The sequence below is a fragment of the Fringilla coelebs genome, assembly GCF_963513975.1.
Source record: "Fringilla coelebs genome assembly, chromosome: 1".
Taxonomy (NCBI): domain Eukaryota; kingdom Metazoa; phylum Chordata; class Aves; order Passeriformes; family Fringillidae; genus Fringilla; species Fringilla coelebs.
The window spans coordinates 95,081,784-95,106,490 of NC_140028.1; the positions used below are offsets into that span (position 1 = coordinate 95,081,784).

General features: G+C 44.9%; 1 protein-coding gene across 2 annotated transcripts in view; it reads right to left on the reverse strand.

The window, feature by feature from the left end:
- Window positions 1–4,844: 4,844 nt before the first annotated feature.
- The window catches only part of SLC66A2 (solute carrier family 66 member 2), a 66,649-nt gene continuing 46,786 nt past the window's right edge, over window positions 4,845–24,707 (reverse strand). For both annotated transcript variants that reach the window (XM_084212236.1, XM_084212235.1), the window contains one exon: window positions 4,845–7,602. In XM_084212236.1, coding sequence (XP_084068362.1) covers window positions 7,395–7,602 — 208 coding nt within the window. In that variant the 3' untranslated portion in view covers window positions 4,845–7,394. The remainder of the gene's footprint in view (window positions 7,603–24,707) is intronic.

The following is a 24,707-nucleotide window of genomic DNA, read 5'->3' on the forward strand; positions in this document are numbered from 1 at the left end:
ATTGAACAAGGCCAGCCAGCAGAATGTAATGTGAAGCACAGCCCGTGCCAGGTGCCACGTGGCAGAGCACCCAGCGCGCCACCTCCTCCGTGCCCTGCTCAGCGGCACTCCCTGTGCGAGGGGCTGAGCAAGGGGCTCCCCGTGCTGCGACGCCCCACAGCATGTTTGTTTTGGCAGCACCACCGAGGAACACAAACCTCAGACAAGCCAAGGGGCGAGGGCAAGAGAAGGGCAGAAGCATTCCTTCAGCTTTACCAGGGGCTTGCTTTTGTCTTCTACAGATGAAGCAGCACAGCCAGAGCGCTGGCAGCGCTGCCGGCTCGGAATTGTGTGAGCACAGTTTGCATTATTTAGTAGAGATGCATATTTACCATCCTAAGCTTTATATCTTAGTCCCATGACAGAAATATACATACAAAAAATCTTCCTGACTGTGGTACTGAATGTTAACTTGGTTATTTTTCCTTTGCTAACAGTCAAATATTAAAAATATCATTACAAATGATGACGTTTCTCCACTTTCTGTTAACTATTTCCATCTCTCATGTATCGAGAAATGCGTTTAACAGGCAACTGAACCAATCTGAACTAGATGTAGCTCAAGAAGGGGAGGGAAATGTTGAACCAGCAGTGACTCCCAGCTCTGCACAGTCTTTCTCAGTGCTGGTGGCTGCACTGAGTGCAGCTGTGTGCAAGCAGGAGCAGGGGAGCAGTACAAACCCAGTGAAGCCAGCGAGACACCTTCAGTGGGCTCTAGCCCAAGCTGCAGTGCAGCAGCTGTGCTCTGCCTTAGGAGTAGCCTTTTGGTTTTGCCCTCCTACTAAGAAAAAGACAATCCTGTCATTAGAACAAGCGTTCTGGCTCTTCTTTCTGATTCTCAAAGGATTTAAGTCATTTTAAAGGGAAAATTAATCATATGGTGGCATCTGCATGTTTGCTTATTGATGCCAGCCCCATGCATGAGCTTTCCAGCCCCCACCCTGGCGGAGCTCTGTAGCTGTTCCAAGTCAGGATGCTGTGTGGGTCTTTCCGTGCTCCTACAGGTGGGATGTGGTCAGGGAATAGAGGGAGATGGAACCCAACAGTCTCTTGTACCTACACTCCTATTTGTACTAAAGCCATGCAGTGTCACCCTCCATATTCTCCACCCACCAGGAAGGGAACAAACCCGATGTGTTGAAGATGGGATTTGTCTGGTCTGTTGTTTGGGGTTTTTTTTTTCCCTCAACATATGTTGTAAAACTAATCCTACATTAGCAAACTCTCATATTAAGCCATTCCTTATAGGAATGAAGCAAGGGAAATGGAAAAGTTACACTTTATTTTAATAAAAATATAAAGCTTTGTTGCTGACTCTTTGTGTCTGATGATTTGGGTGTGGAGGGAGGCGGTGTTTTGCCGTGCTGATGTGAAGCAACTCGTGTTACTTGCAGCTGAGCACTGCAGGAGATGGAGGCAGCAAAACTGAGCCCTCCTACCCTGCAGGATGCACCTGGGTCAGCAAAGCCCCAGCTGGGTTGAATTGCAGGCAAACCAAACGCAGGGGCCCACGCCAGGGTTCTGCCCATCCTTCATGGCCCAGCAGCCCCTCGTGCTAGAGAGGAGGGCCAAGGGCTGGTGCCTGGTGCCTGGGCTGACTCACACTCCTGGCAAAGCAATGCCAGCACTGGGTTGCTGTGACTCATGAAAGATTTTAATTTTATTGGGTGTTTTTATTCCCGGTGCAGACATTTCTTTCATTAAGGATTATTAAGGTCTGACATCAGGGATCCAGCTTTGGAGCCAGCTGACTGCAAACCAGCAAAGGGAGCAGTGTGGCCTGGAGCTGAGGAGCAGCACTGCATCTTCTGGTGGCATTCAGACACTCAGTCTTAAGGTGGCACCCGGCAGACTCACTAGGTGGACTCACAAGTTCACTCCTCATGGTGATTTGGCTGATGCATAGCAGGTGTGTTTCATGCTTCATCTCCAGTGTGAATGAAGCAACCATGGCTAGTGCTCGTGGAAGGTGCAGAATGCACCTCCTCAAGGTGGTGAAGCCCAAAAACTGCAAGCACCCTTACCTTAGTACTAGAAAAGCCACACTGGAGCAGACATCCTTGCATAATGAAGAGTTTCACACTTGCAGTGCTAGCAAATAACCACGAATCAATGCAGCTTTTGGCTTTGCAGCACAAAAAAAACAGTGCTGGGACAGCAAACTGCAGCTCAGCAGCTGTGTAGAAAAACAGACTGATGACACACACCATATTGCTGCTGTTCTCCATCAAGTTCCTATTGTCCTACAATAGTAAGATCTTTGTATTTTTCAAAAGGCACATAATTAATTCCAGCATGCACAGAGTTTTAATAAAGTGACAAAACCCACTCATTGTCTCCTAGTCAAAGCCTGGCTTTTAATAAAGTTTCAATTTATCTATTGGGATGACAGATGAGGAAACAAATATAAACCAGGAACCTTTTAAACAAATTATTTTTGGAAGCTATATAAAGTTGTGATGCACACATTGCCAGACATAAAAGACACTCAGAGGAGAATAAATTTCACCCAGGGCAGCTGTTGTTATGGGTGATGCTTACTGCTTTTGATCAGCTGCTGGAGAATGTTGGTTTTGTTGTGTAGAGTGGTTGGGGGTTTTTGACACAGCACACAGATAATTTTAAGGCCATTTATCTCTAACTATAATAAATGCCACACTGCTGTCTGCAGGCACACCAGGCAGTTATACCTGTTTCTTTGAACAACTGAGTGCTTTGCAATTGTAGCACACTAGTTTTGCCTCAAGGAAAAAGAAAAAAAGGAAAAAAATAATTCTCTCTCTTATATGGGACAAAGACTCAAAATGTGAGCAAAGCCATCTCTCCTACCACGGTAGATGTCCCCCCACACATCCACCTTGGTGGCAGCATGCATGGATGTAGACCTACAAATTCTGGCAGCTGGTAACACGTCATGGAAACCATAGCTTAGGAGAGCTAAGGATGTGTTAACTGGTAAAGGGACAGAGCTAAAGGGAATGGCACAAAGTCAAACACAACTTCAGCTCGTACAGTGCATGTGCACAGCCACTTCTACGGCACAGTTAAGGAAAAGCAGCAATGCAAAGGAAAAGGTGATGCTCAACTGCGAGCCAGACAGAGGCTGCTGTCCCACACTGCTGAGGCCAGAGCAGGCACAGGCTGTGGCAGCCTCACAGCAGATGCTTCAGGGGGCAAAGCATCCTTGGCACCTACAAGCCACAGCTTAGAGGACTGTGAAGCCTTGGCATGGAAGAGGACAGAGGCAGGTAGAGAAATCCAGTGTGGTGCTGCTGGCCCATCTGTGGCTGAGTGAAGCCCCCCAGTCTCCCAACTAGCACCTACCAGAGCCAAATGCACATGCTGTGTTTGCTGCCAGCGCAGTTCTAGACGCTGACAGCCACTTGGGACTGGCTGCTTTATAAGGCTGTTTAGAGGAAGACCTGCCCGTGCCCCAGGGTGAACCTCACATTATGTTCTAGTCCCTGTCTTTTATTTACTGCTGTTGGCACAGGTATCCAGGAAGTGTTTATTTACTGGCACACTGTTCACTCTGATATTGATGTCTTCTTTCCTACAGAAAGCATCCAACAAAGCTACAGTTGTCAGTCAGGTCCTTGAAACCTACTGGGCTCTCAAGCCTAAGGATCACAATCAGATTTAACCAACAGAACCTGTGGGCCCATTTTTGCTTAATATCCAGTACTAAATGTTAGCTTCACTTTATGTCTTAATTTTTTTTAATTGCACCTAACTGCACGCATCTCAAACATCTAACCATGAAATCTCTCCCTCCACGGAGCCACAGTGCAGACCACTGCCTGCCATGCACAGCAGAGGGAGATTTGCCTTGAGGGAGGCCTGGGGCAGCACTGCAGCACTGTCTGGGAGAGAAGGTGCAGGCACTGCAAGTGTTGAGCAGGCCTGACTGCTGTGAGAACTGCTTGGGTCTCCACTGCCAGCAGACTGTAAGAGAGCAGGCAGGCTTTACTCCCCACCCTGATATTCCACCTCCTTTCCTGCCCATTTTGTTGATTTACCTACCTTTACCTTCATGTTTTGGTTTTCCTTCTACTTCCCTTCAGGAGTATCACCTTTCAAACCCTTCTTTGAGCAAGCTCAGTCTCCCCACATCTCCTCTGGCCCTGCCCAACCCTCTCTCCTACGCCTCCAGCCCTCTCTCCTGCCCAACTCCCCTTCTGCAGCTCCTGCAGCATTGCACACAGCAACAGCAAACCACCTCTCCATGCCAGAGCAGCCCAGCATCCTGGATCAGCAGCCTGGCAGGATGCAGGAGGTGCACAGCAGCTGCAAAGCTGCTCCTGACAGCCTCGGCTTGTTCGCCCATCCAGAATGAACAGGGAGGGTGGTCAAGACTTCTCTTGGCACAGCAGCTGGCCATGAGATGACAGACTCAGTGTCCTCATCTTCTGTGCAGGGGCTGCCAAGAGCACATCCCTCATCTGTATCCCATCTTCAACCTCATTCTGCAGCCTGCACGACACAGGGTCCCTTTAAAGCTATGTAATAATCTGTTAGTAATTTGGTTTTTACTGTGAGCATTGCAAACACAAGTTATGTGGTCTCGATGGTTAAATTTACCCTGGTATGTATGGAAAAGCAGGGAACAGAAATCCAGAATCCCTGCTGTGCATCATGACTTCACGACAATTTCTGCCTTGTGCTTACTCACCCATCAGAAGGAAAAACCATGCTAGTTATTTGTTTCAACAATGCTCCTGACAAGATGATTTATAACAAGAGTTAAGCACACATTTTGTACCTGAACAAAACAAAGCAACACTGAAATTTATATATAATAGGCAATTTTTATTAAAAAAAACATTGCAACTGACAGAAAAAATAAAAGTCCATGAAATGTGCCATACATTCAAAGAGATGTATTTAAAGTAAGCAATTTCTTATTCTCTGAGGTGATCATTGAAACAGATACTTCCTGACAATTAGAACAAAACAAAAGTTCTGTAACACTTTGTCCCTAAAGTACCTAGCAAGAAGTTCTAGAGTTCCTGGCCAAGAGTCCTACTTGCTAAATGCCACATACAAAAGATGACTTAGACATAGTTTCACTGGCTTCTCTTCCAGCATTTGCTGCTCTGGTGTAAATGAGACTGGTCCACAGAGCTCGCTGGTTTAGGTACTGATGACAGACTCAAGAATCCACCCAAGGAAGAATCCCAAAAGGAAAAAGCAGAAATTATTTTATCCTCAGTAATATCTGTAGTTCAAAGCCAAAGAGGTGGCCAAAAGTGTGCACTCTCAGTGAAGCTATAACATACAAAAGTATGTTTCTTATGAACCATTAATTTCTCACATCCCTGTTTTGCAGAATATTAGAAAAAGACCACCAAATACAAAAATCTTACCATTACAAGTTATTAAAAAAACCCTTCAGACAATTAAAACACACAACAAAGTGTTTGTTTTCTAACAGTAGAAATACAATCCTCATTAAAGCAGCATACCGGAGAAGCCAGTTGTTACGTTTTCAATTAAAAAAGACAAAAGCCCAGATGTTCTTGAAGCACAACCAGAACACTGGAGAAAAGAGAGGAACAAAACATTCATAGTCTGCCATGCTGAGTACATTGTCTTTGTAAGGTCACTTCAGGCCTAGAAGAGTATGGTATCGAACAAAGAGCATGGAGTCAGTGCCTGGGCACAGTGTGATTCCCCTCCACTGGACAGTCTGCCACCAATCCAGACTGTCCAGACTCAAACCGTGAGGTTCCCAAAGGAAGCGCGGTAGGGGAAGTATCTGACTTACACACTGAAGTTATCAAACCTCAGACTTGCTGCCACTTCTAAGAAAACAAAAGCTCTTGGGCTATTCTTAGAGAAAAAATGATTCTGAAAAATCTGTCCAACACCTTGCCTGTGGCCAGACAGGACTCACCCAGCAGAGGGAGGAAGCCTCACGAAGGATGCAGCACAGGCATAGCTGTTCCTGGGACTAAGGGCGTTGCTACGGCCTCCTCACATCACCCAGGGCAGTTTCATGACAGCAGTGTCACAACAGGAGCCCAGGGGATTGGCCACAACCCCCACGGGTCCACCCCACCAGCAGCTGCATGTAACAGACAGAATATGGTGACCTATGCTGGCTAATGGCCTTTAGAGACAACATCTATATGAACTCTGCTCTTTCAGCTTTCTCAGTCCCTCTCAGTACAGCCTGCTCATTCTTCCAAAAGAGAAGAACCTCTTCTTTAAGAGCCTAACAGTTCACAACAGTAAAAGGAAAACATGAACTCCTCCCTTGTTGGGCCAATGCAGGAAACACTCCAAAACATAACCTGGTTCTTGTTTGGCATTAAACAACATGAACACAAACCCCAGCCTCAACAAATCAAGCTGTCAGATGCTGGTCCTGCTCCAGGGGATACAGCTTGCTCCCCCATCTCAAACTTTTTCATTTCTGAGCCAGTGAAAGTGGACCTGCTTCTATCTTTGCAGCTCAATCACATCTAGAAATACTTGCCTGGCAATACTGGCAATGCCCATCTGCTGGCTCCTTGGTTTGGGAAAGACACCCTACAGCCCAGCTCTGTGCTGTGCACAGCTGCAGGGGCAGCACTGCCCCCCAGGTGCAGGGCAGGCTATTCCCACACCCCACAGTTTCAAAGCTTAAGTTCCCAGAAGTCACCTGCTGGCTCTTCCTTTTGCCTGGATGCTTGACTGGCTGTGCCAGCTCTAGACGTGACTCCAGCACCATCAGACCCCCTCCATCATCTCCTCCATGCGTCCTCCTGCAGCAGGGATGAACATCTGCTGACTCTTTAGCTTTACAGCGTCTGTGGCCGGCTCATTTCTGGCTGCTCACCTCTTTGCAGGGCCTCCCACCCCCACCTTCTCTCACCAGACACCCTTATAGGGAAAGAGAAAGCTCCTGGATTTGCTCTTCAATACTGCTTCCTCCATCGTGGAGATACTGAATAGCTAGTATATGCCACAAACTTCCTGCCATTATACAGACTTTATATCATATAAATAGGTAGAAGTTTCAGACAAAATATCCTATAATTTCTGTGGTGTAACATTTTTAAATAGCATTAAAAACACAAACCATCCAGCCCTTGTGATTAAATATACAAACATTTGTGAATTAATAAGGCTCATAGGTACCTATGCAAAAATAAAGTGCCCCTCCCCCCACCAAGAAACAGTTCTGTACAGCTAAGTCTGAAAACAGAGCAAGTTATTTAACACAGATCCTCCCGAGCTGGACACGCAGCCGTGTTTTCCATCCTTGTTCTCGTTTCTGCTTTCAACTTGGCAACACAGGAGTATTTACAAGTGGAAGAAGAGATGCCATGGCTGACTCTGCTGACCTGCAAGCTGCCCAGCCAAGTTCCTCACAGGGCCTTGGTGCTGGTTGGGTGTGCAGTGTGGGACACGGGCTTCTGAGGGTAGTGGCTGTACAAGTAAACCTGCAACAGGATAGCGATGTCCACAAATACCTGCAGGAGTCCACAGATGGAGAACTGGAAAGGGGCCTGATTCAGGATGAAGTAAACAGTCTTGAACGTGTCCCCACTGGTCCACATCAGCACCATCTTGATACTAAAAGACAGAAGAAAGGGAAGAGTGTTTGCTGAGAGCTGCCTTTAGGATTAGACCTGCTGTGCCAGAGGATCTCACCTACTGCAGGTAGGATGTATACCCAGCAGTGGGCTGGGACTCCCCTTGACAGGGACAGACAGTGTGCCTGGCCGAGACAGGCAGCACTGTACTTGAAAGGGAGGATCAAACTCTCTGCTCCACAAACTGCAGCACTCTTATCTCAGCAATTACAGCTCCTGTGGCTATGAAGGTATCAAACATTTTCATATCTCCAGCTAGGATATTTCACACAGTGGAGCTCTGTAAACATGGCTGCCACACGCTGACAGCATTGACCACAAACCGAAGTAAAACAGTGCATGGAAAACAATTCATCCCAGCAGTTACTTCTTGTGTGTGCCATTCTGTGCTCATGCAAGGTAAAGTAACACACAGTTGCTCTCTCCTGCATGCACGCTTTTAGCATCTGCTGAAACAACCAAAACAGGTAGAAGAAACTACTCCGTACTGCAGAAAGCGCCTAACTAAAAAAAGCAGACAGACAGATTGTCCAGTAATACAGAAAGAGAAGAAATTACATGCCTGCAGCTGTTACTGGAAGGATGAACAGCACTAGGGATTTTTATCAAGGACACAGATCAAGAGCAATGCTCAAAGTTCCTTTTAATAACCAAACTTGCTTTCATCTTGCTCTTCTGCTAAGCATTTCCTGTCCTGTAGTCCAGCTCCTGCTCCCCCACATTAGGAGAAACTCTGGGGAATAGAAGCAATTTCTTCAAACAGACCAAATTATTTTCAGTGTCCTCAACAAAATGTGAACAACCAAATCTGGAAGGCTGTTTCTGAGCTTCAAGCACTTTATCAGGAGAGCTCTTTAAGCAGCTGGATAAACAGCAGTGGACAAAAGCTTTGTAGTTCACAGTATGAGCACTGTACATGATTTGTCATAATTACAAGCAATTTACATTTTGCCAGCACAGACTCCATCACACACAGTCAGGCCCATGCAGCAGGGCAGGACTTAATGTTCATTTTTCAAACACTCAGGCAGGAGCTCACAGGATTTGTGTTGTGGGCACAAGCACACAATGCCATTGCAAGCCAAATGCTGCAGCCCATTCTTTCCCCACATGGGAAGGGTGGACAAAAGCATCAGTTTGTACAGCCCCATCACACCACAGAATCAGGAGCCTTTTGTAACTTGGGTCACGTGGCCCAGAGCACAAACAGGTCTACAATAATCAGGATCTTGCACAGAATCTGTGTGGAACTGCAAGCAAGGATATGGGGTTAAGTGAGTAGTCATTCCCCACCCAAGGTCATTCTAAAAATGCAAATAAATAATCAGAAAAAGAAAAAAAACTGCTGAACTCTACACATCATTTGTGCTTGGTGCAAAGAGCCCGCACCACCTGCCCTGTGCATGCTCCCAGTCACACCAAGTCACCTTACATCACACTTACAGGACGTTTATAGATGCAGGTGGTGGTCAATGAATTGACTGAGATTTTAATTAGGAAAGCAATAAACTCTGAGGGTAATAAAACTGGCACCTTGCTTGCTGGCAGTCAGTATTTCTCCTCCTTTGATTTTAGGTGTATTAGGGTTTGTTGGGCAACTGATCACAATTTAATTGTGAATCTGTCCTGGCATGGCTAGGCACCCTCACTAAAAGCACATGCTCAACCAGGCTGATGAAACTAACTGCTCACTGTTGACAGAAGGACAATACCATGAGATACCTGACTAGGAATTTAACAAACATCCTTAATACAAAGGATATTCATCACTCATTCCCAATGGAGAAAGCCACTGGGGTTTTTTTTGAGCAGAGTTAACCCCCTCAAAGAAAGAATAATCAATCCTGAGGGAAAACTTACGGACACCTGCAGTTCAGCAGTACCACAGGAGCCAAGCACATCTCTAACTGTGTCACATGCTGTGCCAGGCTTGCCAAAGCAAATTTTGCTAGGAAGCCACCTGTGAACCCAACAGTCTGCAATACCGGCTGGAAAACTGAGTGTGTGTTCTGATAGCCTGTGCACGTTCCAGAGCCCACACTTCAGCTCCTACATCTGACACTCAAGGACATCATCATGCCTGCAGTTCTCACTAGGACATGACCACGCTCCACACACATGAAAATCTCAACTTGTCCTTGACAGAAATGATCTTTAAAAATGCTACAGGTAGTTCAAAGAGCTAATGCCACTGGTCTGTCTGTGTACCAAAAAACATACATCCTCCTCTGTCCAGTAGCTTGGACAAAGCACCAGAGAAAACCTGCAAATCACCAAGGTACAACGAATATAAAATACAGAAAATGCTTGATATCCCACAACACTCAGTCCTGTAGCTGCACCAAGGTATTCTCAGGGCTGATGCAAAGTAGTGACTGCGGGAGTGCTGGCTGCCCTCCCAGAGGAGAGGCTGGGACTGGACAAAAGGAACACGTCCAGTAGAGACCAAAAGGTGCATGGGGTAATCATAAAGAGCTTAGCAAGAAAATGGGGACAGTGAGAGAAAGCAAGAGGAGAGAAAAGGTAATGAAGGGCCATAGAGGAAAGCAAAGGAGACAGCAGAGGAGCCAAGAGGTTGGTCAGATGAGAAGAGGATAGAAAAAAAGAGACTGGAACAGGACAGGGAATGACAGGAATGGAAGAGAACTGGAAACTTGGTACACAAGTCCTTGAAAATCACCTGAATTTGGGGTAGACAGTTTGTATGGCAAGGTTTTGGTAGCAGGGGCCAGGGAGGCAGACTACAAAGTGACTTCTGTGAGAAGCTGCCAGAATCTTCCCCTAAGTCCAAGAGAGCTGATGCCAGCTGGCTCCGAGATGCACCTGCCATTTGCAAAGGCTGAGCCCATCAATGACAGTGGTACCACTTCTGGGATAACGTATTTAAGAAAGGGGAAAAACTGCTGCACTACAGAGCAGCCAGGAGAGAGGAAGTGAGAACATGTGAGTGGAACAGCCCTGCAGACCCCAAGGTCAGTGCAGAAGGAGGGGGAGGTGGTGCCCCAGGCACTGGAACAAAAATTCCCCTGCAGCCCATGGTGAAGACCATGGTGAAGCAGCTGTGCCCCTGCAGCCCATGGGGGTCCATGGGGGAGCACGGATCCACCTGTAGTATGTGAAAGAACCCACCCTGGAGTAGGTGGATGCTCAAAGGAGGTTCTGACCCCATGGGAAGCCTGTGCTGGAGCAGGTCCCTGGGAGGTCCACGGAGAGTGCAGCCCACAGCAGCAAAGCTGGAGCAGCTTTCTGTCAGGACTTGTGATCCCTGGAGCAATGGATGGAGCAATCTATTCCTGAAGGACTGCACCCCATGGAAAGGACACATGGCGACCCACACTGGAGCAGCTCATGAGGAACTGCATACCAAGGGAAGGACCCACACTGGAACTGGAAGCTAATGAAGCACTGTCTCCCTGGCAGGAACCCCAAATGGAATAGGGAAAGAGCATGAAGAGGACAGAGCAGCAAAAACAACATGTGATTAATTGACTACAACCCCCTTCCCTCTCCCTCTGTGCCATTTGTAGGGAGAATTTAGAGAAGATAAAATAAAATTGAGCTTGGGAAGAAGGGAAAGGTTTGGGGAAACTGTTTTAAGATTTGGGTCTATTTCTCATTATCATACTCTGATTCTGATTGGCAATAAATTAAACTGATTTCCTTGAGTGGAGTCTGTTTTGCCTGTGATAGTAACTGGTGAGTGATCTCCCTGTCCTTATCTTGACCCATGAGCCTTCTGTTGTATTCTTCTCTCCCCCTATCCAGCCGAGGAGCAGTATGAGCAGTATGAGGGGTAGGAACCTGGCATTAGCCAACATCAATCCACCATGAGGGTAAAGCTAGGGAATGAGCTAAGAGGTGTGTGCTGGCCCAGGACCCTCACCTCACCCTCACCACCCCAAGCACCCCGGAATGCCCCCAGCACCCTCTCCAAGTCAGTACATGTCTCACTCCTCCAGTGCCCACTCCAGGGAGAGGAAAAGCTACAACTGCTGTTGGCTCTCTCCCATCTCAAAGTTTCAGCTTGCTGGGAAACCTGTCAAGTGTCTGTGTGGCACCTTGGGAGAAACAGAGCTGGCCCTGCCCCCGCTATATCACAGGCCTGAGACAGGCTGGATGAAGCTTACACCATCAACACAGTTTCTGTCAAGTCCTAGTTGCCAGATTCTCAGTGCAACAGTAATGGTCCTCCTCCCAGTTTGGGATTTGCAATTGTTCTGTCCTTGCTGCATATGCAGATGTCACTTGCAATGATGCAGCGGTGGGTGTGGCACTGTGAGGGATGGATGGCATGGATACACTGTCACTGTTCTCATACCTTTCAGCTACTCTGTCACTTCAGGATGCCACATTGCACAGAAAAGCCAGTTTTTGTCTGCAGCTTCTCAACTTTACCCAGTCATGTGGGGAAGAGAGGTAATTCTTATATTTGGTCTTACTTTTGGGATAGACAAGAAAGACACCATTCTAGCTCAGGCACATAGCTGGCCCTTACCTGCCCTGGCGCAGAAAAGAGCAGCGTCTGTGAAAAAGGAAACATTTTACTGCCCAGAAGAAATGGGAATTTTCAACTGGTTGTGGAGAAGAGGAAAAAGAGGAGAGCACACCTAAGCTCTTGCTTCACTGCTCTACTGTAACCCTGTATTTGCCGAGTCAATCACAGAATTATTAGGTTGGAAAAGACCTTTAAGATCACTGAGTTCAACCATTAACCTAAACTCACCCAACCATGTCAAGTCTACCTCTAAACCATGCCCCTAAGTGGTACATCTGCACATCTTTTAAATATCTCCATATTCAGGTGGATGTCAATCAGCACCCCCAGGTCCTTTTCTGCAGAGTACCCCTCCAGCCACTCCCTCCCAAGCCTGTAGCTTGGGCTTGTTGCAACCCAAGCGCAGGATCCGGCATTTGGTCTTGGTGATGCTCCTATAACCGACCTCAGCCCATGGACCTGCACCTTTGCCACGTGCCACGTGTTGTGGGCTGGTAGATCACAGACTGGCACACCAGAGTCTGACCCCTGGCTTCACAGTGCAAGAGAAAACGCTGCACTGCTAATGCAGAGGAGGCTTTGCTACAACAGGCAGTCAGGGCCCACCATCAACGCTACCTGAGACTGGACAGCACGGCACAAAGAGGCTGCACGCAGCAAAAATTTCCCAGACTGTCTCACAGAGACCAACTTCATATTCCACCTTCCTGCTATCTGCAAAGCCACACAAGCCAAGCTGTTCTGTGCAGCACTGGCTACAAAGCAAAGCAGGACTCAGGAGTAAATATTTCTTTCCTGAAACAGCCCAAAGCTAAGCTGGGGAGAGGTGGAAGGCAGGAAACGCTCGCCTTGTCGATATGGAGGATACGCTCTAGGAGGACAGCACAACTGCTCTTAGCACAAATGAGCAAGCAGGTTAGGGGTGAGCAGTGCCAGAGAGCAACCTGGGGATGCAGAAATAAGCAAATGGCAGCATTTGTCTGTGTGACAACAGAGATGCCAACTGGAGAGGCAGGAACTGTGCTCAAATAGCTGGTATTGCCAGAGGCTGAGGCAGACTTGCGGTAAAAATAGCACTTGCCAGTAATGTACATCAGCACCGCAGTATCCAATGACAACAAACCTCCTAAAAAGCAAGTGCCTTCCTCACGGCTGAGCTGAGAGAAGGAGTTGGTAATGTAGTAACCAACAGGGCCAAATCTGCATAAATTGCAAATGACCACAAAAAGGAAAAGCTGGTAGTTTTTCAACTTTTTTTAAAATCGGAAAGAGCCTTTATTTATTCTGTTGCTGGAATTAATTCTCAGAGAGACACCAGCCCTTCTGATCAGACACCAGAGTAGGGGTGGGTTGCTAAATGACGGTTTTTAATATGGTAATATGAAAATGCCCTATGGTGCTGCTGTTCTCTACCACTGAGAGCAGACTTCATAAATAAGCTGTACCCATCTTCACTTGCTAAATAAATAAATTACATGCTGGAAAACAGTATTCATTTTTCTCATGGAATAACTTCTTTCATTCAGGTTCCCTGTATGTTATATATTAATCATGAAGTGACGGCAACCAGAGGCAACAGCAGCTATCAGTAACATGGTATCTGCAGTCAGCCAACATCGTCAATTTTTACAGAATTGTTTCTGTAATTATTTACATGTAGAAAGAGCTACCTTCAAAACAGAAAAAAAATCCTGAACCATATTCTGTAGCTTCTTTCAGTGTAACTATACTAGAGGACGAGTAATTTACAAAACAATTATATCTGCCAGATATTCAAGTGCCATCTTCCTTATCCAGGACTAACACTATTCTAATCAAAGCTTTTCAGCCTCTTCATTCCTTCATTCCTTCTCCACAAAACCTGGCTGCAACCAGAGTCTCAAGTCTCTGATTTTCTCTTGGAGTCTTTGCACACTCTGCTCAGCATTAGTCACTTGTGGACCATTACATCTATCTTCTTTCTTCATCTGAAAGAACAAAAACTACCAAAAAGAAGAATCTTGTAGAAGGATATGAGATATGAAGCCCGTGTTCCACTTCCCTGGTGAACCAGTCTGTCTTAATATTGTTGCCACCCTCCATCCAAACAGCAGCAGGGCTGCAGAGCAGCAGTTTGCAGAACACAGGCTGGGACTGAGCACAAAACATGCAGAGGGAAAGACACAGCAGTCTCTGCTTCCTGTTTGCACTGCAGATTTTCTCACACTGATGTTATGACTCTGCATGTTTGTAGCTTAACACACAAACCCAAAAATACCCTGTTGGAAGACTGAGAGAATCAGACATTAGACGGTGACTTCCATTGAAAAATCCCGTAGTGGTTTGAGCAGACGTTTCAGCACAAATAGCAACAGGAGGAACGTGTTGCCCTGATGTAATTACATCCTGCTACAGTCAAAAACTTACGGCTAGCTGTGCTCAGACACTTGATGAACTCAAAACTTCTAAGTCATGTTTGATAAGAGAAAAAAAGAATATAATTTATTTACCTTTACCCATGTAAAGAAAAGAATTAGCCTGGACTCTGTTCAAGAATCAGTTAAGTTGTCCACGACTTCCACACATCATGGCCAACTTCCCCATATCTTGGCCATGACACAGGTTTTGCCAAATCAGAAAATCTCATTAGACTGCCACAGTTTCAGACATTTCTTCATATATTAGCACTTGACTTACATACATGTTAAAATAGAGTGACAAATAGAAAAACAGAATAAAATAATTTAAAAGCTGATAATATGGTATTTTGTTCAAGAATAAAGTCCACACAAAAGCAGCATGTCAATGAGTATTTTCAACCCTGCATTTGGTTTTGGGAAGTGAGGAAGAAATACAGAAGGTATCTCTCCAGCAACCTTTTAAGCTGCTACCTCCCACAAGCCATTTGCACAGGAATGTCTGGAAGTGAAAGCAGATTCAGTTGTAACATCCTGACTTTGGAAAACTTTCAGTTCCCATTTGCAGCTCCAAAATAGTCTACTTAGAAAAGATAGCAAGCATCCCTAACACTGCACTTCAATCACAGGCTGGCCCGCCTACAGCAGTGAAACACAGACCAGAAAACATGAAACACGAATGCCATGTTATTTTTAACACTGCACAAAACAAACAAAAATTAATAAATAGAGCATTTGTTTCTAACAAAATGCCATATGGCTTAACAAAAAAAGGAATCCTCCTCATGCTAACCAATTTGCTTAGCCTGCCAAAAACTATTAAAAGGAAAAGAAGAAAAGGAAAACACACGGATCAGATATCCAAAGCATCTGAAGTTTGAAAACATGGAAACTAAGTGTGCATACCCTAAGTCAGGTCTTTCTGTGTGAACAAGCAAAGATCTTATTTTAAATATTGCACAGCCAGCTGGGAATCCAAGCATGAAACCATTCACCAGTCCTACGTTCCCTCCTTGGTGTGGGTGCCTTACCTCACTTCTCAACAATTCCTCTGAGGCTGGAGCAGCACTGACCATCTCCAGAGAAAGATATTCATCCAGCCCCACCACACTAGCAGGAGTTAAGAGGAGCTTCCAGCAAGAGAGATCCAGCATTTATTTTGGACCTCTGTAACCAAGCTGAAGCCGTTGAGTTAAAGCCATATCCAGAAGCAATTGATACCACAGTCAGTTGCAATACAATAGGAAATTGTCTAAAAGCTCCTGTGATTTTCAGGGACTGTACTCATCAATGAGAAAAGACGAAATGCAGGATTTCACTCTGAAACAACATCAGAAAAACAAACCCAAAAAGGTGCATCTAAACAAAAGTTTCACCAAAAAAACCCAAACAGGGTAAATGGCCATTTGTCAATTTTTTCTTTGTTAATATCTATTTTCTAAACTGCCAAGTATGGCAGTGTCAGGCACTTTGATCCCATGCAGCATATCCACTCAAAAGCCAGTATTTGTTAGAACATGCCTGTGAAAGGATAGTCAAAAGGAAACCACAGGACATGCCACACAGGGCTGGTAGATAGCCCTGGATCACTAATATAGCCTCCAACCATGCCAAGCAGCTGTGCCTAAAGCTCAGCCTGTAGGGGTCCAGAAGCTGGTAACCCTTAACAGCTATAAAGTACTTCCAGTACTTTACAACTTGCGCTGCAGAAAGAAGAGCAGCAAGTCTTAAACAGCACAAAACCCTCAAAGTTCTATGAAGCAGGTGTGAAAATAAATCTCTTCTGTGGATCAGAGGAGAGATTTGAGCCACAATTCACACCAGCGCCCTTTCTACAGGAGACACAAATGGATGCCAGCCAGACTGCAAAGCTCAGGTCTGCTTAGACATGTGGCATGAACAGAGATCAGACAGGCTCTGTTTCTGCTGCTGGTGAACTGGGAAGCTTGAGGCCTGCTGCCATGCCAGGGACCAGATTTTCTCTGGTGCCAGGGCAGAAAATCACATCCTGCACCTCTTGCAATAACCGCAGTCAGCTGCTAACACACATGGTACTGCCAATGTAATGAGAATGGTGCAGGGCACACCTTAGTTACATCATTCTTCAAGATCTCACTCGTGAAGTTGTTCTCAAGGATCTGTCCCTGCTTCCCTGTCTCTCACCTCCCACTCACAGCATTGCAATCGGTGGAGCTGCAGGCACAGCTGCTGGCTCATGCTGCTCTAGATGCTCTCCTGCTGCCCATCTTCTCTCCAGACACTTGGCACAGCCCACCCTCGGGCCCCACATCATGCAATGAAAGGTGGGTGATAAAAGGACTTGCTGCCATGCAAGGGGCACAGGGACACAATTCCCAGGAAGCAGCACTCCTTCCCATGGCTTGGTTTCCTGCAGGGTGAGTTGGCCTGCCACATCCCAGCAGTTGCAGCCTGCCCACTGCCACATCACTGCTATGTCCTGCAAGGCCAATGACAAGAAGTCTTAACATTATGTCTCTGTGCAACACCATTCAGCGCATTTGCTGCTCTAGTTCTAAATAACCTGGGACAAATTCAATTTGAAAGGTAATCAAAAGACATGAGGGAACAGAGGTCTGCTTCAGCACAGCTGTGTATCCCAAGGCTCAAAGCATTGCCTTTAAATCTTCCTTTCTTCCTGCCCTAGACAACCAAGAGATCATCAGACTCTTCATTCAGCTCGAGGTAATCCGAGCACATTGTCCCTTCATCTTCATATGGTAACAATTACATAGCTTGAGCACACTTCTAGTTTCTACTTCAAAAACTGCAATTACCTCTTCGGTCAACATACACAAAGCAACAGTCCCAGCTCCAGTGCTTTCCTTCTTCTAGATGACTGGAGTTCACTTGTCTTTAAAGCCAGCATCCACAAGGACAAAATCTAATGATGCTGCAGTCATTACTTTTCATGAATAATCACATCCTTCAGTTAGTAAAAATGCTTCTCACGTTCTAGGAAAACACTGGGGAAATTAAAATCCAAAAAACACTAGTGGATAAAATAAAAGTGATCACTCAGGGACAAAGTCCAGATTACTGTCTGGAAAGGAATTACAGACATTTGCAAGAACAAAGCTTGCATTCTCCTCCAAAACATCTTAGCACAGTAAGGAAATAATGGCAGACCCGGCAGTGTTAGGTCAATGGTTGGACTCAGTAATTTTAGAGGTTTCTTCCAACCTTATTGATTCTATGAAATAACCCCTTGCAAACTCTAATGAAGGTATGTCACCACCTAATTCTTCATCTGAAATTCCAGGTTTCTCCATTTCCTTCCACATGCTGAAGTGCACACAAAGGGGCAGAACTGAAGTTACTGGTGACAGTGACACACCTTACACCTCTGTGCTGCTTCTTAAAGCAAAGCCAAGTGGCAAGGCTGTGCTTTGTCAGGAAGTGCCATCACAAACCAACCCTTTCTGAGCCATTTTCCACATTGCACTGACCCACGGTGGCTGCAGAGCTTTGAAGCCCTACTATAGGCAGAATGGAACACTGCAGGGAAGAAATAAAGGCATCACATTGCATCCCAATAGCAGGAAACAAATCTTAAAATTTCAGCCCCAGTAGGGTTTTTGCAGTTCAGCAAGGATAGACATCCTCTAGCCTATCTTCATTCCCAAACTCTTGCCATCTGCTGCCTTGTACACTATGAATCCTGTTTTAGGAAATTCTCTAATACAAGACTTAGCATCTGAGAGGACAAGACTTCCACAACTACTCTGGAAAGCTTCCCTGAAAATGCCAGGACATCTGGCCAAGCATGTAATTCCCTGATGTGATGTAGACATGTATCATTCCTAGCCATCTTCCCCAGAACAAATTAAAACTCTACCTTCTGGCCTTGTTGAAACAGGTTTTTCTGATATCAAGATTTTTTTTTTCTTTCTTCATTCCACTCAAGAATACTATGAGCACTTCCTCCCCATCTCAGTTTTTGGACTCATCATTCAGTAGGTCAGTCTTTGCACTTCCCACTCTTCTTCTGTTTGCTTGTCCCTCTGTGTCTGAAGAGCAGGGGACCAAATAAACCATTACAGGTCAAAGCTGAAACAGAAAATCTCTGTAGTCAACTCAGTGGCCTCTGCCTGACTCCCATTCTCTACCCAATTCTTCATCATGGTCTTTCTGGACCACTCTGCAAAGTCCCTTCCTGAGCTAAGGTTCTTTGATCTCTTATTTCTGCTGTTCTGGCTCCTCTGTTAACCACTTGAATTACCTCTCTGCTGACTTTACAGATCTTCATCACAATCAACATTACCACTATGGCTGTTTCATTCTTGCATCTCAACCTACATCTCTTCAGACTCAAATCTCAGTTTACTTCCATTCCATATTTCTAATCCCACTCAGTCCTATTGCACTGAGGGAGACACCTCTGCAACCACTTACATGCAGGTAACTTAACCCACTTACACAACTGCTGTGGAGAATTCTAACAAAACAATACAGGTGCTGGAATGTCAAGAACTGAGGCACTCCTGTTCCCAAATTTGTTAGGTAACAGAGGAAGACAACATTTTCAGAAAACTTTCATCTCTCAGGTATCTTCATGACAGGCTCAATTCCCATCTTTTGTGCCTTGACCTGACCTTGTCTATGCAAAATACCTTGCATGACACTTCCTTGCCAGAGGACGACCGGAGCACCTAAACTTCATGGAATGGTTTTTTAACAGAAGTAAAATAAATTTTCTCTTGTAATTCAGATTCTCAGGGCACAGAGAAAAGCACCTACCGAGAGAGCACTCATTAAACATGCCAGCAGAGCTTTATTCCTATTACAGTACAGAGGCCTTGTACTATTTGTAAAAGATGAATGCTTTTGGTTTGAAGTCATTTGCTTTGATTTTACTTTTTGAGCAGAGGGGATGAGGTACCAGGGGAAGAGAAATGAGAAAGAGTTCAATACATGCAAGAACTTTAGCAGTCCACGCTGTGCTACAACCTTAGAGATGCTTAAGGTAAGTGGATACTGCTGCTCATGCTGTCAGAAGTGCTGGGAGGCTGAGGGAAGGAAGGTCTCCCTCCTGGATTTTTCCATGTGTCCCTTCCTTCAGTTCCTGAAATTCTCAGCTGTGTTGAGTGTACAGGGCAAAAAGAACTGTCTTTGGAGACTCATGCTGTGCTGCTGCAGGTCTTGAGAGAACAGCTCTGGGGAGATACAGCAGGCGAGCACAGAGGTGACTGCAGTGCTGACCCAGCACAACAACCCACAGGCCACAGACCTGCAGAGAGTCAAGCAGAAAGTGCAGGCTCTTGAACCTGGGGCATCAATCACAGGTCTGCTCCAAGTGAAAAGAGGGTCTGAAGAAGAGGAGAGAATCCACTTAATTCCTAGGATCAGAACAAAACAGTTTCAGCCCACCTGTTCACATGCTGACAGGACTCTGCCCTCACCCTGAGTGTACTGAGACCAAGCCTGTTTATTTTTCTGATGTAGTAATACTTTCAAAGGAGAAGAAATTAGAAATCTTCTGAGGACTACAGACTACTTTCTTTAATCTCTTAACCTTAAAACAGATTAGGGAAGGGACTCTGATGTTCCTGTTGCCCATTGGAACTAGAAAGGAGAAGGTTAAGAGAGAAAACGAGCTATTTGTAGTAAGCCTTACAGTTGTACAAAAACCTTGTCCATCCAGTCAAGACAACTGTTCACTGACTATTATGCAAACCTGGATGTGTATGCAAAGTCCAGAAATGAAAAACCTTGGAGTATTTTACGTAAAAGCCACGATAAAGGACAATAGCCACCAGCTGATCAGTGCCAGAAGCAGAAGAGGAAATGTCAGCAAAGCAACACAATCCAACAAGTAAAACTTCCCCGGAAAACTACGAATGCTGGCTGGAGCTACAGAAGCAATGACAACAATTGTAGGTTCACAAAGAAAACCAAGGATCTGAGTAAAAAAGAGCATTTAGGAAGACAAAAGAATACAATCACAGAACTACAGTAAATTATATGCATCATTTAAAATAGACAATTTGTAAGCACAGTGACAGTTCTGATTAACTCAGTGCAATAGGAAAGGCAGTGAAACTAAGAAATGGGACATACAATCCTAAGTACAAACCACTTTTAAGTAGAGCTGATGATTTTACATTTACCCAATGTAGTTCTGGCTCATGCTTAAGACCTTGATTTCTCTATTTACTAGGGCCCCATATTTAACTTTTAGGTCCTAACTAGTCCCTCAAGAACTACTTCCTCTTTCATAACTTAGTCCCTATGATTGTCTGCACAATGCTTTATGCAATGAAAACCTGCTTCTTAGTTGGGTCAGATGATTTGAATCCACAAAACTATAATGGGGGTTGTTTGTGTCTTTGAACTAAATGGCCCTCACCCCCCATTACCCCTCTTCTGTGTTCTCTGTTTTGCCTGTTTAATATATAAAGCAGCTGCTATTTTAGGAATACCAGAAGACACTGCTTAACCAGCACCTGGAGGGTACAACGCCAAAGCCTGTGGGAAACTGTTCTCTCTCTGTTCAGCATCTTCCTTGGTGTTAGTTCTGGACTGGATACAATTGACTCCTAACTCAGGTCTCCCCTGTACTGGTCAGCATCTACTTTGTGTACGTGGCATACTCGGGAAAGGAAATCTTTCACATAGGCATACATTATCCCTACTCCTATTTTTTTGATTTCCCTCTCATCCATGCAATTTCTGACAGTAAGAAAAAGAAGCTGAAGAGAAAAAAGCCACAACATTCAATATGGCCATTGCCTGCATCACTCTCTTTTAACTTCCCTCCTTTTTAGCACTTTTTAAGTTCTTCTCCAGTTAATTTCTCTCACTCCTTTACTGAGCCTCCCCAAAAAAAGCACAGATATGTAACAAAGTTGCCATAACAGATGTGAATTGCCGCCCTTTTAAAGGAACTAAATTTATGCTGAAGAGGCTAATACACAGTTGGTGCCTGAGCAAAAACATTCACACGTCTTGCTACCTCCCTCTAGCACAGAGTTTTGTTTTCTTTTAAATAGCATAAAGGAAGTAATTCAAAAGTTACTCCAAAGGAAGTAACTCACTGAAGCTGTTTTACTTATTCACAAATAAAAATTCCCTCAGGCTAAAAAATCCCAAGAAATCACAGGAGTAGCATTTTTAGATCACTTGCCCAATCTCCTTAAATCTAAAATCTCACTAAGGGAGGTGGCCAGACACTGGTTAGCCAGTCCTGAATAAAGCCTTCAGTTGCTCCATCACAGCAACTGGTTAATACAATACAGGCAGAAAAAATATAGCAGCTTTCATTACTTCACAGCTTTTGAATAAACCCATGATTTGGGGTTTGTCTCTGGGACAAACACTGGTCTCAGAAGTCAAAAGTTTCTCCTGAAAAATGATATAAAGAGCTTCATGTCCCATAAAGGAAAAAGCTATAGAGCAGTATTCAATAAAAGCAACCAACAATAAAAATTATCTCCCTAAGAAATACTGTCTTCTGGTATTTTTAATATTATCTATAGAGGAGAAAGTAAATAATATATTAAATATATATACATATTAGAATAATTTAATAGTTTTTTTTCTTTCATACGTCTTTATACCACACACATTTCACTGCATACATTTCAGACAAACACTCGCTCATAACTAGCTCACAGCTGCAGCACACCTTATAAAACATTTCTGAATGAAAAAGCTTTTTCTAATTTGCAGCTTTTGACTCCAGCAGCTTCTGAGACAATAAATGCCAATTATTTCTCCATCAGTGATTTGCGCTTTTTAAAACAGGATAATCACTGTGACTGACCCAGCGCTGCCACAGGAGGGACTAAATTAATATTTTTCTTTCATAGCACAATAACCCGATTGAATGAAATCCTGAAATTATCCCCATTCAGCCTTTCCAGACTAGATTTCCCAAAACAGTCTCCTATCAACACATAAGTAGAGTCACTGATTGTGTTGGCTGCCTCCAGGCAGTGAAATTCTGCGCCCCCGACCCAATGTCAGCCAAACACAACAGTCAAAGTTGTGCAGAAAGGAGGTTCCTTCCAAGCAGACTGAAAGCTGGAAAGCTGGCCACGAGCAAGAAGACAGACCTGGGAAATTGCCTGCAGAGGGACAACACAGGTTCTCCCTGCTTGTGTCCTTCTGACCCTGCAGCTGCACGTGCAGCCCTGAGCCCAGCACAGCAAGGGCCACCCCATGCCCAGGGTGCAGCCACGGAAGAGACAACACTGCACATCAGGACCTCAACTACTGCTGCAAAAATACCTTGCTTTACTGAACCCACACGTTTCCAAGCTAACAAATGATGGGCACATTTGGGTGTGAGACTGCAAGATATGTAGCCCAGCTTTGTCCTACTGCCAGACCTCTCTGTTGGACCTGGGAAGATTGGGCCATGCAGCAGCTCAGACTGAAAATAAACTGCTTCTCCATGGGGTTTGAGCAGCAGCTGGCAGTCAAAAAGGGTTACTGCCAGGTGATTTTGAGAAGCCTTTGCAAAAAACTTTTGATGAAGGGCAGTTGCTTTTTTTTGGAGCAGGGCAGCAGACAGGAATGCAATACTGTCCTGGATCAAATCAACTCTCATGCAGTCCCAAGAGTAACATGGTCCTTGGGTAGGACCATACACCTACCACTTGGCCACAGACCTTACAGAGGAACACCCTTGTCCTGGTTTAGGGCAAATTTGGGAGAAAACCTCCAAAGGCCTTTCCTCTAGAAAGCAAACTCAAGTGGCCCCTCCCCTATCTGGTTTGGGAAAAGATTTCCTTGGAGAAAAGTGGGAAAAACCTGTTTATTTAAGAGGCAAAGCATTCATCAGCATAAAAAAATTGACCAACATTAAACAGTAGAACCTCTTGCTGCTGCAAAAGAGATGACAAACTCACGAAGTCCCCTTAGTGGGCTGTAGTTTAGTTCACTCAGTCTCTTATCAGTCCCTCCGGCGCTGGAAATGCCACAGGTGGGAGCTGCTGGTGCTCCTCTGTGTTCAGTCCAGAGCAGGTTTAAACAGGTCCAAGAAAAAGAAAAACCACAGTCCAGGGAACTTCTCTGCCTCAGCTAGGTAAAAACTAACTAAAAGGAAAGGTGAGCTCTGTCCCAATGTCTGTCCATCTGCAGACAACACAGTCCAGGAGCAGGATGCAGGGGAGCAAGGGCAGTTTCTGATAAACTCCACACTTCTCCCCCCCTCTTCACTCACAAAACCAGTCTAAAAGCTGCAAAATTTATTTCTGGGCTAAACAAACAAATGGGGATACAGGCATCATAAAGGCACCCGAGGACAACCCTCCATCCTCCTCCTTTGGTGGAGGGAGGTCAGATGGGATTATGAGGAGAGCATAATAACAGCAGTGCCTCCCCCCAGAGGCTCTCCCCACACCTGCACAAAAGCACACAGTGCCTCTCTACAGGAGCTCCTCAAAAGCTGCTGTCCACACAAGGATGTGATTCTCCCAACGCACTGACCTCTGTGTGCAGCAGTGCTGCTGCCAGATCCAGAGCCAACCTTCCTGCCCTTTCCACTGCCTCCTGTTGAACACCATCATTTCTCATAAGCGCAGTTTATTAGAGAAAGTGGGTACGCAATGATAAATGACAGAGTAAGTTCCTGTCTGTACGTTTCTTGTCTCATAACAAAAGCAGTTAATAAAACAAGGAGCATCAGATCCCAACTGTAGTATTCAGCAGCTCTGACTCCTAACAGGGGGTAGAGGAGAGGTGTTCTGGATGTCAAATCTTGAAATATTTTACCACATAACATATAGCAAATCTACAAGTCATGAACCATCTTTTAATGTCATAGTGCCTTTTTTCCTCAAATACTCTAAAGCTCTTCAACTTTGAGGCAGCTTTTGTCCTTCTTCTAACATAACCACTTATAATTCTAATCCACCCCAATATTTAAAGAAATTAAATTACTTTTACTAGGTCACCTGACACAATTAGTTTAGTTCTTGAAAAGAATGGAGATTAAGGGAATATTTATTTGATAGGTATTAACACAATTCATTACAAAGCACTTCTGTCAAGTTTAGTACAATAATTTATATAACTACTACTGTACTATTTAGGTTTGCAACCATTCAAATGTACTTAAATACTTAAACAGAGCTCCAGGTTTCCATAAAGTACTCATTCCAAAAGCAGTCAGGTGAATTGTCAAAGAGAACATGATGAAAATTTCTGCTGCTTTGACTAGCTTAGTTG